Source organism: Thalassophryne amazonica, chromosome 3 (assembly GCF_902500255.1).
Source record: "Thalassophryne amazonica chromosome 3, fThaAma1.1, whole genome shotgun sequence".
Lineage (NCBI taxonomy): Eukaryota > Metazoa > Chordata > Actinopteri > Batrachoidiformes > Batrachoididae > Thalassophryne > Thalassophryne amazonica.
Window position 1 is genome coordinate 71,076,449 of NC_047105.1, and position 18,029 is coordinate 71,094,477.

At 39.3% G+C, this 18,029-nt stretch overlaps 1 protein-coding gene across 2 annotated transcripts in view; it reads right to left on the reverse strand.

The window, feature by feature from the left end:
- LOC117507015 (complement C1q-like protein 4) overlaps window positions 1-15,472 on the reverse strand; it is a 36,187-nt gene extending 20,715 nt beyond the window's left edge. Inside the window, exons 1-3 of one of the 2 annotated variants that reach the window (XM_034166700.1) lie at window positions 15,044-15,472; window positions 14,521-14,623; window positions 13,403-14,420 (exon numbers count right to left, since the gene is read on the reverse strand). In XM_034166700.1, the coding sequence (XP_034022591.1) occupies window positions 13,403-13,942 (540 nt within the window). In that variant the 5' untranslated portion in view covers window positions 13,943-14,420; window positions 14,521-14,623; window positions 15,044-15,472. The remainder of the gene's footprint in view (window positions 1-13,402; window positions 14,421-14,520; window positions 14,624-15,043) is intronic. The other variant, XM_034166698.1, reaches the window with a different exon arrangement.
- Between the last annotated feature and the right edge of the window lie 2,557 nt (window positions 15,473-18,029).

Genomic DNA, 18,029 nt, shown 5'->3' on the forward strand with positions numbered 1-18,029 from the left:
TCATGCTGGAAGACCCAGCCATGACCCATCTTCAATGCTCTTACTGCTCCTTCAATACAATGCGGTCGTCCTATCCCCTTTGCAGAAGAACACACCCAGAGTATGATGTTTCCACCCCCATGCTTCACGGTTGGGATGGTTTTCTTAGGGTTGTTCTCATCCTCTAAACATGATAAGTGGAGTTGATTCCAAAAAGCTCTATTCTGGTCTCATCTGACCACATGACCTTCTCCCGTGCCTCCTCTGGATCATCCAGATGGTCACTGGTGACCTTCAAATGGGCCTGGACATGTGCTGGCTTGAGCAGGGGGACCTTGCTGCCTTGCAGGATTTTAAACCATGACAGCATCATGTCTTACTAATGCAATCTTTGTGACTGTGGTCCCAGCTCTCTTCAGGTCATTGACCAGGTCCTCCTGTGTAGTTCTGAGCTTTCTCAGAATCATCCTTACCCCACAAAGTGAGATCTTGCATGGAATCCCAGACCGAGGGAGACTGACAGTCATCTTGTGTTCCTTCCACTTTCTAATAAATAATCATAACAGTTGTTGTCTTCTACCAAGCTGCTTGCCTGTTGTCCTGTAGTCCATCCCAGCCTTGTGCAGGTCTACAGTTTTGTCCCTGGGGTCCTTAGATAGCTCTTTGGTCTTGGCTATGGTGGACAGGTTGGAGTGTGATTGACTGAGTGTGTGAACAGGTGTCTTTTATACAGGTAACAAGTTCAAACAGGTGCAATTAATACAGGTAAAGAGTGCAGAATAAGAGGGTTTCTTAAAGAAAAATTAACAGGTCTGTGTGAGCCAGAATTCTTGCTGGTTGGTAGGTGTTCAAATACTTATTTACAGCAGTAACATACAAATAAATTATTAAAAAAATCATACATTGTGATTTCCGGATTTTTTTTTTTTTAGATTATGTCTCTCACAGTGGACATGCACCTAAGATGAAAATTTCAGACCTCTCCATGATTTCTAAGTGAGAGAACCTGCAAAATTGCAGGGTGTTCAAATACTTATTTTCCTCATTGTATGTTTTCCTTTCGGGAAGTAGCGTGTTTGTTTCCAAGTTTGAGTTTATATTTTCTATGATGGCTGGGGTTGGCAAAATCCTCTCGTCACACCTGCTTCCCCCCCGTGTGATTGTATGTTGTTTCACACTTTTATGTTTTTTTTTTCTTGTACCCCACCGTGATCCCAAGGTATGATGTATTTTCCACAAAATACTCCTGTGGTTTCTCTGTGTTTATTTTTCCTCAGCATGCAGAGCAATGTACAGGTCTATCCCTAGCTTACTTTCAGTTTGATGCACTCTCGTCGCTTTTGTTTTATTCTCTCACCTCTGCGTCTTTTTTTCTTTCTTTTTATGCCATCCCAAATGTCAGAAATATGCCATTATAAATATGCCAATATGGTATTATGAAGCCCAGTCTCACATTTTTTTTTTTCGTGCTCCCATCACAAAATAAGTCAAATTTTAGTGATGGTTTTTTTTTTAAACTCACTATTACTAACCCTACTCCCACCCCAACCCTAACCATAACCACCCTGACCCCCCCCCCCCCCCCCCCACACACACACAGTTCACTTTTAATTTCGTGCAGCCATCATGGAATGAATTACAATGAATTCGTGCTGCTGTGACGAAAATGAGGCGCTTTTCGTCATAATATCACAAACCAATAGATTAATGGATATTTCGTGCTGCTGAATCACGACTTGCCGTGAGACCAGGTTGTATTATGCCATCCCTAATATATAATGGCATGTTCACATTTAATGATTGTCATTAATAATAATTTATATTTTTAAAAACCCTCACAATTTTGTTGGAATAGGATTTAGACATTACACATTTGATTTTCTGTTGGTGGAGTGTACATTCCTGCCAAATTACGGAGTGCCTCAGCAGCACTGTAGCTCAGCAGCCATAAATATGTGCAGATAATCATGTAAACCATGATGATTTTGAAGGTATCACTGGTATGAAGGAGAATTTGTTATACATATTTATCATGCAAGATGTACATTTTCCTGTCATTTTCCTTATCTATTTTGGAAATACCTCTAACAAACAATGAGAAACACGAAGAGACAAAAACCCTACTGCCTTGATGAGGACAAATAATGATAGCCTGTGGAGAAAAGCAGAATGCACATCAAAGACAAGGCAAAACACAGCGACAAGCAGCCGCACTGTATTAATGGACAGAATATAATGACCTCAGCCATTATAATAGTCAAACAATGGCTGTGTGCATGAACTTTGCTGAAAGAAGTCATACACAGACACTGCAAGGTGAACAAGAAGATTCCTTCTGTATGTTGCACAAAAATGTGTCTTACAGGGTCATCGCTTGTCTTTTATAGCATCACAAGTTTTTGCTGTAATAATGTGAGGGGCTATTGTGTCAGACTTGCAATGTATTCAAAAATGATATAGTTCTACCACCAAACTTCCTCAAAGCTGCCATAAAATTAAAACTGTCTAATGAGGTAACACTTGAGCCCCATACTGACACTTTGTCTGGCATACTGTAATTACTACATCACACCTACCCAGAGGAGGAAAGACACTTATTTCTTGTAAATGAGCCCAAACCACATCACCAGACTTTTTAAGTGACATATTTAGTTATCTAATTAATGCTTAGATATTCTTAAGTACACACTTAAACCTTGTTTCAGCTAAAGTCACAAAAAGTGCTATTTCAAATATTTATTGCCATCGCATAGAAATTAATTGTGCGTACAATGTTCTGTTTTGTACTTGTAAGTAAGGCACAAATTACAGAACCACTTGTCTTACCCTTTATAAAAGGTTTGACCTTTAAAAGTGAACTGGGTGAAGATGGAATAAATGAATCATTGTTATGTTATTCATTTCTATCTATCTATCTATCTATCTATCTATCTATCTATCTATCTATCTATCTATCTATCTATCTATCTATCTATCTATCTATCTATCTATCTATCTATCTATCTATCTATCTATCTATCTATCTATCTATCTATCTATCTATCTATCTATCTATCTATCTATCTATCTATCTATCTATCTATCTATCTATCTATCTATCTATCTATCTATCTATCTATCTATCTATCTATCTATCTATCTATCTATCTATCTATCTATCTACAGTGCATCCTGAAGGTATTCACAGTGCTTTACTTTTTACACATTTTATGTTACAGCTTTATTCTAAAATGGAGTAATTACATTTTACCCCTCAAAATTTGACACACAACACCCCATAACGACATGAAAAAGTGTTTTTAAATTTTTTGCAAATTTATTAAAAATAAAAACTAAGAAATCACGTGTATGTATTCACACCCTTTGCTCAAAACTTTGATGCACTTTTACAGCCTTAGGTCTTCTTGAATATGTACGCAACAAGCTTCATACTTCATACTTCAACTGAGGAACATCAGTGCACAGCCATTTTCAGCTCTCTCCAGAGATGTTCAATCATATTCAGGTCTGGGCTCTGGCTGGGCCACTCAAGGACTCCCATTAGCCTCTGCTACACTGGTGAGAATCCTCTTTTGTTGAATTTACAAAAAAAAAAAAAATTTTAAGGCGTAATTAAGTTAGTTGGTTTATTTCAAGTCAGGTAACTCAACAACTTTTCATTGAATCAATACAACATCCCTAACCCTATAACGCCAAGTGTATCATATTTGATACAGGATTTTCTGAGATGTCTGCTTCATCAGAGTGATATTTTCTCCCCAAAAAACCCATCGTATACAATGAGATACTTGTAGTACACAGACAAACCACCAGATGTCAGTATCTTATGCATCAGAGGGCCTTCAGATGAGACATTCATAATGGCTGCCTGAAACAAGTGATCCAAAGTAATTTCCCTAAGAAAATGCAGCATTTTATAGGTTTGAAATGTTATGTTTGCTCTGGATTTAAAATGGATGTTTTTAATGCTAGAACGCCTAGAACACCCAATAATAAAAAGTCATATATGCAAAAAGTTTTTTTTTTTTTTTTTTGGTGGGTTTGTTAAAAGGTCCAATAAAGACTCTTGTTTCAAAAAATTAGAATTTTCTGACAATTATTTCACAGGGTGGGCTTTATAGGGCTAAGGGCCACTTCACACAAAACACGATTGAGGCAAAATGGTGGATGAAGGAGGAATTGCATGCCACTCGCGAAAACCATTTACGTATACAACCATTCATGCACACCAGCAGCCGAAAGACAGCGAGTGCCCTGCGAGTGCTCATTCAATCCCCCTCGGCAGGTGTCAGCCATATTCCAGGTGCTACACATGAACATCCAACATCACATAGAAAAGGCGGGGCTATTCGCGCTCCCGGCAGGAGAGTAGAGTGCAGATGACCACATTCAAGCTGCCTGTGAAAACTGTCTAAGTGCCCCACAAGTGTGGCATTGCCAAGCAACACACATGGGTGTAACTGTGCCAGCCCCACCACCACCACCACACACACACACGTGGCTTGCCAGCATGTCGGCTCCCCTCTCAACACATGTGGCCTGCATGTGTGACCATGGGTCATATACAGAGGAACAGAAAGATCATAATTGTATTGTCCACTCAATAAGAGAGATTAAATATCAGAAATTGCAGTATTTTTACGGTGTGTGTGTTTTTTTTTTCTCCACAGCAACTGCGCGATGTGGTGCAACACGTTCCAGCTGCTCACACTGTGTTCATGCACACTCATGCGCATGCACGAAACCATCGCCACTGTATTGTGCACGCCTGTCCGACTGTGTGTGTGTCCCTTCCAACAGCAGGTGGAATGTTTCACGATTCACCATTTTGTTTTTTGTTCTCAGATTTTCAGCTGGTTCCTGCTTCTTTTTCCCAACTTCATTTTATGTGACCAGTTGGTCAGTTGGTGCAGTTTGGTCACCAACTGACCAAACTGACCTTTGTCACTATTCTTGCTGTTTTTAACCCATAACTTCATAATATTCAGTCACAGATAGTCCAAACTATACCTTTTTGGAATCTTTGTGATCAGACAAATAATGTGGTATAGTTTTCAATATGGTTGGAGCATTTTTATATTTTGACCCGTGTGTAATTCTTCAATCGACCCTTACTTGGCTACCTATTGAAAATTTAGGTGGTTAACATGCTTTTACAAAAGAGTAACACCTGAGGAGTATTTGTGTCAAATTTGGTTTGTGCCAAATTTGGCTTCACCATTTGAAAGATTCCTCTGTAAATATTCTGTTATCCACTAATGGTGGAACAAGTAGAGCAGGGGTGTCCTTCTCTACCTTCAAGAAGCTCTTGCAAACCAAACTCTTCCAAGAGTACCACTTCTCCTAACAGCTTTCACAATGCTGACAACTGACACTTACCATACACTTCTTTTCTCTCTTGTCTTTGCATTGCTTACATTTTTTGTACCATCACTTGGTGTCCTGTATATTTTCCGACTTGTGAAATCTCCTTTAAATTATCAAGATAGTACAGTATTTATTGTTATACTGAAGTTCCCCTTCTGAATGTAGCTTGATTGTGAAACCTCGCTTGTAAGTTGCGTTGGATAAAAGCGCCAGTTGATGTAAAGTAATCAGTGTTATCAGTGTTAAAATGATGCCTGGCACAGTGTTCAACTAAGCTGTTCAGAGTAATTTATACTACAGTCTAACAGAATTGATTTAACACCATGACAGAGTTTATTTAACTCTATTTGGAGTAGGATCAAATGTAGTCCTCTCTGTTAAACTTACTGTACTATGATTATGATCCAAGTAGCATTAATCCAAATATAACATTCACACTTTATATTCACCTTTCTGTCTAACCTTTGCAACATATATTGTTATATGCGTAGGCCAGGGTGTCAGAGCAGCTCCCCGAGTTTAATAAGGCTCTGGTTTGTGTCATATTTTAATCCTCTAGGACATCTGATCCTACCAGTGGATATAATAATGAGGTTACTCTGTGTCAGAGGTTTGAAGAAACAGAAATACTCAGACATTAATGTCATAAAAACTGGTGTGAGGGCACTCCTGACCAACTGACCGACCCAAATTCCCCCATATTGGTCTCGCTATAAATATTCATACAGCCATCATTGTAAAGGGCAAAGTACATATTGGTGGTGAATTATATATATCCATTGAAAAGGTCATCTACCTCCACACCAATCTTCTGATGAGTTATGGGATATGAGAAAGAAGGAAGATTGCTTATGATTGTGATCTTCCTGTAAACTTGCATATCACGTTTTAACAGGCGGCGGTTGAGATGACAAAGCGAGAAGGAGAAATGTTGGATATCTGATATGTTTCATGTATCAATCAAACGCCCGATGTCCTTGCTTTACAATCTGCTCTGATAAATATTTTTTTGTTCATCAGAGGGCACTCTCATGCAGCAACAACACCTCTTTGCTGTCCATCAACATCTTTTTCTCTGTCAGCCACTTGTCTGTCTTGTCTTATTCTATAAGCTCCCTTTGATAAGACATTGATCCTTGTATGCTTGACAATGCTTGTGGGCGCTCACATACAAACACGTTTACCCATGCAGAAACTCAGCACACATTCCAGAAGAATAACTCAAGGGGCACTTGTTGGAGCACTTATGGTAACGTCCCCCACATCCCCCAAACCCGATGCAAAGCACACCCCAGCACGAAGCAAGTATTACTGGTAGTTTACATTCAACACTATTGTGGATTTCACACCCACCATTTTCACACTGCTCTACAGGCACAGTGCGAGTGGACTGCTATTGTCTGGCTGTGTCAGATCACGTAGGATTTGCCGAACCTCTGCCCATAGAGCAGTGTACCAGACCCTTTCCTCTCTCCTTGAGGATGGGGAACCCACATCGAGGTGACACTACATTGTTTTTTTTCCAGGCTGAGCTCTCTACTGGACGATACCTGGCTCCAGAAGGTCTCGGTTTCCCTAATCCAGGCAAGGTAACACTCTCCTTAGCCTGGGTCAATCATGAAGGGTCTTCTTGAATCACACCTTTGTATGTCTCCAACAATGGCCCTACCAGGAGTTAATGCTCCAGAAAACACAGCTCCTAGGATCACTGGAGCACACAAACCCCTTCACCACAATAAGGAGGAGAGTCCAGGGAGGGTCCGCATTTTCTGCATTATTTCAGACCTGTTCACGGTGGGTGTTGGACTCTGCCAGGGCTGCCGCTTGTCAACAATCCTCTTTGTGACATTTATGGATAGGATTTCAAGGCTCAGTCAGGGATTGGGTGTCCAGATGATGTAGTTGTGTTGACTTCATCAGACATTGACCCATGTGCACTGGGCAGTTTTGAGGCAGTGTGTGAAACGAGTGAGACGAGGATCACCGCCTCCAAATCTGAGACTATGATCTTCTGTCATAAAAGCGTGGATTGTCCCCTGTAGGTCAGAGTAGAGTTACTATACCAAGTAGAGGACTTCAAGCATCTCGGGGGCCTTGTTCACAAGTATAGCGTGAGATCAACACATGGATTGAGCCTGTGTCTGATGTTTTGTGGATGCTGTACCCAACCGTTGTGGTGAAGAAACAACTAAGCCAGAAGGCAAGAATCTTGCTTTGCCAGTTGATTTACACTCCTATCCTCACATACGTTCATGAACTTTGGGTATTGACCAAAAGAACAAGGTCAGGCATACAAGTGGCAGAAATGAGATTCCTCCATCTGGTATCAAGGCTTATGCTCAAGGCAAGGGTAAGATGCTCCAGGAGGAACTCCAAAAAGAGCTGCATCTGCTGCTTCTTCTTTGCATCGAAAAGGAGCCAGCTGAGGTGGTTCAGGCATCTGGTAGAGATGACCCCTGGTCGTCTCCCTAGGGAGGTCTTCCAGGTTTGTCCAACTGGGAGCAGACCGGGAAGACCCAGGACACACTGGAGGTATTATATCTTCCAGCTGGCTTGGGAATGCCTCGTGATCCCCCAGGAAGAGTTAGAGGACTTGGCTGAATGTAGAGAAGTGTTGGATGAGCTGCTTGGTCTACTACCACTATGTCCCAGACCCGAATAAGCAGCAGAAAATTAATGTATACGCAGATATACCTTATGTAATGGGTTGCAAAAACTAAATGAAAAAGAACCATTCAATAAAATAAAAGGAAACAGTCATGCTTAATAATAAACCTCACGTTACTGCTTCTTTGCTTCACCTCATTCATTTTGTCTCAAAAGGAATGACAAGTGACACTCTAGTTTGTTTATTTCATGTTATGCCCAAAACACGCCCATGACCAATGAAGAGGACAAATTCAACCCCTTTGTGCTCTCTGCTAAATAGCACAAAAGAGCCTGACACGCTCCAAACTGATACGTGCTTTGCATTTCAAACTATACACCATAGACTGTCAAGATAGGGCCCACCGTCTTACCGTGTTTGAAAAATATCTTAAAATTCCCTCACTTTGGACCTTTATTCAGCCGTGCCCAGAAACTGAAACATTTCTATTGGACTCCAAGTTTTATCTAAGTCTGGTTAAAAAACAAACAAACTGGTTTATCTATTTGTGAGTAGTCCTGCTAAAAAAATCCAACAAAGTCCATTGGTTTGGTGGAACAAGTGTGGTGTAAAACACAAATGTCTTATTCATGGTAAATTAAAAACTTTTCCAATTTAATCCTCAAGGTTGTGTGTTTCTCACTGACCTGTCTATTTCACAAGACAGTCTACTTTCAGCAAAAAAAAAAAAAAAATGGTGAGTGTATTGAAACTGTGAGGGCAAGATTAGCACTAAATTGGTTTAAATAATTTACTTGGTGGAAAATACAATTAATGGGGAAGAAGTCAATAGCATGAATGGCAAAAGTGAATGAGAGCGAGAGTAAAGGGGGGCACAGGTGGAGGGGTGAAGATCTCATCTAAAAGCTATGAAAGATTTAACAACAGGAGAAGACAGGAATGACAATGTGTATAAAGACCAAAAAAAAAAAAAACCTAGATCACCAATTATTTCTGACATTTAACGTCTGTCCTCCTTATTCTGCACTTTATACACACACTGACAATTCAATCATACAGGAAATAACCATTTCTTATCGATTAGACCAACAGTGTAATGGTGGGTGTATTTGAAAGACTGAATGGAAAAAGAGAAAAAAAAAAATCACACACACACACACACACTTATTTTTTTATACTTGCTTTATATCCAGAATCTGAATAGCATATTTTTAAATTGCATTTTTATGTACATTTTTACCATTTTCTTGAAGGAACAAGTGATTTTACCACTAAAGCTAGGAAATTAGTTAATTTTGGTGGTTTCATGTCTGTCTCTGAAATATTTACATCAGCCAGTACAATTAGACACATTTGAGTGCTGTGGTGCAGAATCAGATGCAAATTAAAATTTATAAATTTCTGAAATCACATATTTGAACTATTGCAAATTAAAATTTATAAATTTCTGAAATCACATATTTGAACTATTTTTATTTGAGCTTCCTGATTGTCTTCAATAAAATAAAACTAATAAAATAAAAATATGAGTTATATATTTAAAAAAAAATCCTGGATCTGTATATATCGGTGCATTTTTAAGTGCAGAAAGAAATGGGGGGAAAATGCTAAATAATTTTGAAAAATGTGGATTTTGACCAAAATCTGAGGAGAATTTTGGTCAGAAACCTAGTTTTTAGATGTTGTAAACACCTTATTCAACCTTATGTGTCTTCTCGTGCACTGTAGCCACAGGATGCCGAATTGCTCTGTGCCCCTGAGGTTAAAAAGAAGTCAGCACGTAGGAGCATGGTAGTAAAGGCTGTAAACCTTTACTACCATGCTCCTACTTTGTGGAAGAGTTTGCCTGTTGATTTTAGAAAGTCCACCTCAGTACAACCTATTTATTTTCTGAAATCTATAATTTAGTTTTATCTTGTATAATTACATTGGCTGGCTTTTCTGTTTTGTTTGTATTTAACGTTCAATTTAAATTGTTCTTATAGATGCAAAATTATCATTATTATTGTTATTATTATTACTACTACTACTATTCTGCATACACAGGTAGCAGGTTAATGTAATATTGAAAATTTGTCAAACTTTACATACAAATTAATTAAAACAGTATAATTTATTTACCTGCGACTGTCATGTCCAGGGTGTACCCCGGCTCATGCTCTATGACTGCCCCCCCCCCACCCCACTGCGATCTTGGATATTCCGTTGAAGATGAGTGTGTGTGTGTGTGTGTGTGTGTGTGTGTGTGTGTGTGCGTGTGTGTGTGTGTACATTTTATTTGAACTTGATGCTCAGATTTAATTGTTCTTATTGGTGCAAAATGTAGTTTTGTCCTGATGGCTTGATGTTTCAATATTTGCAGCACTGTTTTTTGTTACTTGAAAGTGCTATATAGATAATAATAACAGTAAGTCCCTTCGGCTGCTCCCCTGTTTTTCACTCGGGGTCACCACAGCAAATCCGAGGTGGATCTGCATGTTGATTTGGCACAAGTTTTACACTGGATGTCCTTACAGATGCAACAACACATTACATGGAGATATGTGGAAGGGGTGGGATTTGAACCAGGAACCTTCTGCACTGAAACCAAGCACACTAACCACTTGGCCACATAATAATAATAATAATAATAATAATAATAATAATAATAATAATAATAATAATAATAATTTCTTCATTTGTTAAACTTGCTTCCTATTCAACTGCAGCTTATCTGATGTAATTTTGGACAGAGACTGGAGCGAGCATGTGACACATGAACAACATCCCATTAGGGTGACGTTCTGCTCTGCAGCAAAGTGCTGTCAGCTCACAAACTGGAGGAAGCACGGTGGTAAAATTGAACCCTTGGCCTGTTTGTAACAATCCAAAGCAAGCCTTTCTCCTCTGCTCGGACGTCACACGCGCAAACAACCGATCAGAGTGAGAGTTCACTAATTCCAGCCTGTCACAGATCTGCAGATGGAAGCATTGGAGACTTTAATCCAGACGTGTGTGTGCTTGTTATTTATTAGTGTTCAAGTCAGAGTTCCTCAGAGGACAGTAGCCAGCTGTTGTATTTTGGCTTTGTTCCCTGAGATGCGGAGGAGGATTGTTATCCTCTTGATCACTTGGCTGTCACACACTTTCTCTCTTTCTCTCTCAACTTTTGCAATTAATTTTCATTCTTCCATCATTTCTTCTTTTGCTTTGCCCTCCAAAATAAATTACTTTCTTTCAGGAAACATTTTGAACACTTTCTGAATAAAACACACCAATAAGCAGTGCTTGTAATTATTCCCTTTTTCAGTCTTTTTTTTTAATTTTATTTAATTCTCTTCTTACTAAAGACAATGTCATTTCTTTTTGAAAAATCTTGGAAATTTGCCCGTTGTTTTGCTTAAAACCTTTTTTTCTAAGTGGTTACAGTTTATACTAAGTGGTACATTTTTGACAGGGTGTGCCCTGTATTTTAATCAAATGCACTGTCTGACAATAAATAACATTCCCAAATGACAGTTTTAATAATTTTTAATGATGTGTCTGAGGCATTTTCTTTTGTAAAACACTGGTTTTGAGGCACATTATTGATGATGCTATATTACATTAAATTATATGCAAATGTGTTCCATTATTTTATTATCTGTTGGGCCAAACTGCTGGTGGGTCAAAGTTTAATTTGATGTGTAGTTGCAGATTTCCTTCCTGTCTTTTTAAAGAGGTATTCTGTACGGTGGGCTCTGATATTCTTTTATTTTTTAATCTCTGCCTTAGCACCGGATGTGTTCCAGCCGCTCTCAAACACGCCGTTGTGCAGCCACTCATCAAAAAGAAAAATATGGATCCCTCTGTGCTGTCTAACTTCAGGCCTATCTCAAAACTGCCATTTCTATCCACATTTTTGGAGAAAGTGGTTCTTATTTAGCTCCAATCATTTTTAAAGGACAGTGGACAGTAATATCTACGGCAGGGGTGGTAGCAAGTGGTTAATGTGCATGGTTTCAGTGCAGAAGGTTCCGGGTTCAAATCCCACCCCTGCCACATTTCTCCATGTAATGTGGAGTTGCGTCAGGAAGGGCACCTGGCGTAAAACCTGTGCCAATTCAACATGCAGATCCACCTTGAATTTGCTATGGCGACCCCAAGTGCAAACAAGGGAGCAGCCAAAGGGACTGACCATAGTTTTTCTGTGCAGATAGGTGAATTCACCTCATCCACAGCCCCACTCCTCACTGGGGTCCCCCAAGGCTCCATCTTTGGGCCGATTCTTTTCCTGTTGTATATGTTGCCATTGGGGTCAATTTTTAGAAAATATAATCTTTTCATTGTTATGCTGATGATGTTCAGATTTGTCTGCCTTTAACATCAAAATCCAGTGACTCTGTACAGACATTGCTTGATAGTTTAAATGATGTTAAGTCCTAATTGACCACAAATTTTTTAATTTAAACGAAAACAAGACAGAAATAATAATGTTTGGAAGTGGTCCATCTGATTTTCCTGCTGGCTTTCTGGGCCCTCTTACACCAGACATCTGGTCATCAGTGAGAAATCTTGGTGTAATATTTGATGACAGGCCTAAATTTGTTCACCATGTTAGTTCAGTTGTGAAAACAGCTTTTTTCATTTAAGGATTTTATCAAGAGTAAAAGGGTACCTGTCACGCAAAGATCTTGAGACTGTAATCCATGCTTTTATTAACACAAGATTGGATTACTGTAACTCTGTACTGTACTGAAACTGGTACAAAATGCAGCTGCTCGTCTCCTTACTGGCAAATGCAAGCATAACCACATATCCCCTGTCTTGGCTTCACTGCACTGGCTTCCAGTTGCTTTTAGAATAGATTTTAAAATTTTGTTATTTGTTTATAAAGTTCTTAATGGCCTAGCCCCCCAGTATTTGTCTGCGCTCCTTCATGTCTATGCCCCTGCCAGAGCGCTGAGATCAGCCAATCAACTGCTACTGGTCACACCAAAAATGAGGCTAAAAACTAAAGGTGACAAAAACTAAAGGAGCCTCTATAGGCTCTGGAACATCTGCTCTGTGGATTGATTGAGGTTTTTAAATCTTCCCTAAAGACTCACCTCCTCTCTCTGGCGTTTAATCAAGTTTAAGTGGGCTTCTGGTGAAATTTTATTTGAATTTTATTTGAATTGAATTTTAATTATATTTTAATTAATTTATTCAATTCCATTCATAGCACTGTGTTATGTATTTTATTACTTTTTATTGTAATTGCTACATTTGATTTAATATCCTGTTTTAACGTGTACAGCACTTTGGTCAACGCCGGTTGTTTTAAATGTGCTCTATAAATAAAGTGTTGACTTGAGTTGAGATGAGATGTTTTCCAAACTCTGACATGTATGTTTTGCACATGCAACAGTCAGGACATCTGCTACAGTAAAACTTGAACAAAAGCAGTTTGTCTGTTTGGTCAGTTGTACATGAACCCCGTCATCTCACCTGTCCATTTTTCTTGAGGTCAGCCCACATACTGGTCCCGTCACCACCTCTCATCAGGACGTGGTAGGTGAAGTAGTAGATGCCAGGAAGGGGACAGGTGAACTTGCCGGTACTCGGCTCATAGTAGTTCCCTACGTTGGTCACCACGTCATCAAACTTCAGCACCTCGCTCCCTTCGTGCTGTTTCCTGAGACCGGCATAGAAGGCAATTTTAGGGCTGTAGAAGGAGGACCCATAGCCACCTGGTCCAGGACCGGGAGGGCCAGGTGGCCCCGGCTTACCAGGTTCTCCTGGTGGTCCTTTAGGACCAGGGGGGCCAGGAAGTCCAGGGCTCCCACGGAACCCTGGTTTTCCCTTACGGTTGGGGAAGTCTGGGGGCTGAGGGGAGACGGCTGCCAGCTCTCCCTGTGGGGGGGTGAAGGTGTCACACACCATCTTGCAGCTACCAAGCATCTCATAATGTGTGCCCCCTCCTCCAGACCCTCCCCCTTTTGTGGTGTGGACCAATAGGGGAATGGCCACAAGCAAGACCAGGACCATGGCCACACCAACGCCAGCCCCAATGACTCGTTTCTTGCGGCTGAGCCGGGACACGGCCAGCGTGAGGAAGTCCTCCTCCCCTTTAGCAGGAATGGTTGTGCCGGCCAGGCTGAACTCTGGGTAAGAAGCAGCACAGAGGAGGTGAAAGAGGGTAAGATGTGATTTTTGGGGGGAATGTAAAGGCGAAAGAAAAGACGCTCAGAAACTCACAGGCGGTGAAAAGCCTAACATATGTTCCATTCCTTTGTGTTCACTGCGTTTAGTTTGTATCCTATTGTTCAGGCAGTCCAGTGTCTCTACACTCTGCAACCCAAAACACAGCGGCTATTTAAAATTTCTTCATGGCAAATCAACATCATAGTGACTGTTTGCTTTCATGCTTTCAGTTGTTCAGGCAGAGGAGCTGTCAGGTGGGGTCTACAGTATTCCCACTGGAGTTCATCTCACCCGGCACATACGGGAAAGGGCACTCACTTGTCTGTTGGAAAAGGAGCCAAAAACAACAAGGGAACAATTAAGTCTCTCCTGTTTGCTCATATTCACACTTCTCGTTTCCCAGTCCACCAGCAGATTTGTACCTCGGAAATGCAGAGCAGTAATTTGTCCTAAAATCTTAATTCTGAATCCACTGAACTGCAAGTGTTGTGATAAAGGCAGCTTTGATGTGTCACATGAGGCAGCCTATGGAAAAGAAAGACACAAACATAAAGTATTACGAGTGCAAAATAACTGTTTAATCTTTAAAATAAAATCTTCCCAAATGATGCCTAAAACATAAATTTTTGCAACCAAATTTTTGCACTTTGGAAAATCTCATTCATATTTGAATTCAGCAACACCATTTTTTGTTTACACAAATGTGATGTGGGGGGATTTTGCAGAATTCCTTCAAACAAGATTTATTTTGCATTACTAAAAAAGAAATGGTCTAGAAATAATCGCAGACCTGTCTTTAAACTGCAAAACAACTCTTTAAATAATACATAATGAATTCAAAATTTTCACTGCAATATTGAAAAGCTCTACTCAAAGTTTAATCAATAAACTTAATGACACTTTATTACCAATTTCCCCAACAGACATTTAACAGAGTCGTCCTACCTGCTTTTAATTGCTTTCTTTTCTCTCCGGCGTCCACATGCTGCATATTTTATACGGAGACTCCGCCAGAGAGCCGCAGGACGCGCACGGAAACGCACCAAACACTGTGCGCTTTCTCCGCCGCTGCGCTCCAAACTCAGTCACGCGCTCTCATCCACGACGGGTTGATCCAACTCTCCAAAATAAATAAGTAAAATAAAATAGCCGCAAAGTATCTGGATTTTTCAAAAAGGATGAATATGAGGACGCGAAGTAGTCCTTAATTTAACTGGAATTCCGTATTCTGGCCAGTTCCAAACTTGCGCAGCGGTGAAATCCCGCTGCGGAGTGACTTTATTTGCGGAGCAACAGTTCACTCACTTGTTGTATTTTCCAGCCTGATTCTCCTCAGATTCTGCCTCCTTCTGCTGCGCCTCCACCCACTACCACTACCACAACGCACGCACGTTCGTGTGCGCGCCAACTCACCGTCCTGATTTCACAAATCAAGTTACATTTGTTTAATAGTTTTATTTTGTTTTGTTTAATAGTTTATTTAATTATAAATAAATAACTATATATAACTATATTCAAATATAAACTATTGGCATTCCAAACAGTAAAATATGAGAATATAAACATTGGAAACATTTAATATATAGAATGAACCTTGAGAATATTGAATGAAACTAAATATATATTGCATAGAAACTTGAATATATTGAATGAAACTTGAATATATGTTGAGTGGAAACTGGAATATATTGAATGAAACTAAATATATATTGAATGGAAACTTCAATATATTGAATGAAACTGAATGAATGAAACTAAATATACAGTGGGGTAAAAAAGTATTTAGTCAATCCCTGGTTGTGCAAGTTCTCCTACATAGAAAGATGAGAGAGGTCTGTCATTTTCATATAAGTACACTTCAACTGTGAGAAAATTAGAAAAAAAATCCAGAAAATCATATTGTAGGATTTTTTAAAGAATTTATTTGTAAATTATGGTGGAAAATAAGTATTTGGTCACTGACAAACAAGCAAGATTTCTGGCTCTCACAGACATAACTTCTTTGAAAAGCTCTTCTCCACCTGTTACCTGTATTAATGGCATCTGTTGGAACTAGTTATCTGTATAAAAGACATCTGTCCAAAGCCTCAAACAGTCAGACTCCAAACTCAACCATGGCAAAGACCAAAGAGCTGTCAAAGGACACCAGGAAGAAAATTGTATATGTGCACCAGGCTGGGAAGAGTGAATCTACAATAGTCAAGTAGGTTGGTGTGAATAAATCAACTGTGGGAGCAAATGTAAGAAAATGGAAGACATAGAAGACCATTGATAATCTCCCTTGATCTGGGGCTCCACGCAAGATCTCATTCCGTGGGGTCAAAATGATCATGAGAACAGTGAACAAAAATCCCAGAACTACACAGAGGGACCTGACGAATGACCTGCAGAGAGCTGGGACCAAAGTAACAAAGGCTACACACTACGCAGAGAGGGACTCAAATCCTGCAGTGCCAGTCGTGTCCCTCTGCTTAAGCCAGTATGTGTCCAGGCCCATGTGAAGTTTGCCAGAGAGCATATGGATGATCCAGAAGAGGATTGGGAGAATATCATGTGGTTTGATGAAACCAAAATAGAACTTTTTGGAAAAATTCAACTCATCGTGTTTGGAGGAAGAAGAATGCTGAGTTGCATTCCAAGAACACCATACCTACTGTGAAGCATGGGGGTGGAAAAATCATGCTTTGGGGTTGTTTTTCTGCAAAGGGGACAGGACGTCTGATCTGTGTTAAGGGAAGAATGAACGTGGCCATGTATCCTGAGATTTTAAGCCAAAACCTCCTTCCATCAGTGAAAGCATTGAAGATGCAACGTGGCTGGGTCTTCTAGAATGACAATGATCCCAAACACACCACTCGGGCAATGAAGGAGTGGCGCCGTAAAAAGCATTTCAAGGTCCTGGAGTGGCCTAGCCAGTCTCCAGACTTCAACCCCATATAAAATATGTTGAGGGAGTTGAAAGTCCATGTTGCCCAGCGACAGCTCCAAAACATCACTGCTCTAGAGGAGATCTGCATGGAGGAATGGGTCAAAATACCAGCTACAGTGTGTGCAAACCTGGTGAAAACGTACAGGAAACATTTGACCTCTGTCATTGCCAACAAAGATTGTGTTACAAAGTATTGAGTTGAACTTTTGTTATTGACCAAATACTTATTTTCCACCATAATTTACAAATAAATTCTTTAAAAATCCTACAATGTGATTTCCTGGATTTTTTTTTTTCCTCATTTTGTCTCTCACAGTTGAAGTATACCTATGATGAAAATTACAGACCTCTCTCATCTTTCTAATTAGGAAAACTTGCACAATCAGGGACTGACTAAATACTTTTTGGCCCCACTGTATATTGAATGGAAACTTGAATATATTGAATGAACCTTGAATATACTGAATGGAAATTTGACTATATTGAATGGAAACTTGAATATATTGAATGAAACTTGAATATATATTGAATTAAACTAAATATATATTGAATGGAAACTTCAATATATTGAATGGAACTAAATATATATTGAATGAAAACTTGAATATATTGAATGGAAACCTGAATATATTGAATGGATGCTTGAATATGTTGAATGAAACTTGAATATATATTGAATGAAACTAAATATACATTGAATGAAACTAAATATATATTGAATGGAAACTTGAATATATTGAATGGAAACTTGAATATATTTAATGAACCTTGAATATATTGAATGGAAATTTGACTATATTGAATGGAAACTTGAATATATTGAATGAAACTTGAATATATATTGAATGGAAACTTCAATATATTGAATGGAACTAAATATATATTGAATGAAAACTTGAATATATTGAATGGAAACCTGAATATATTGAATGGTTGCTTGAATATGTTGAATGAAACTTGAATATATATTGAATGCGACTAAATATACATTGAATGAAACTA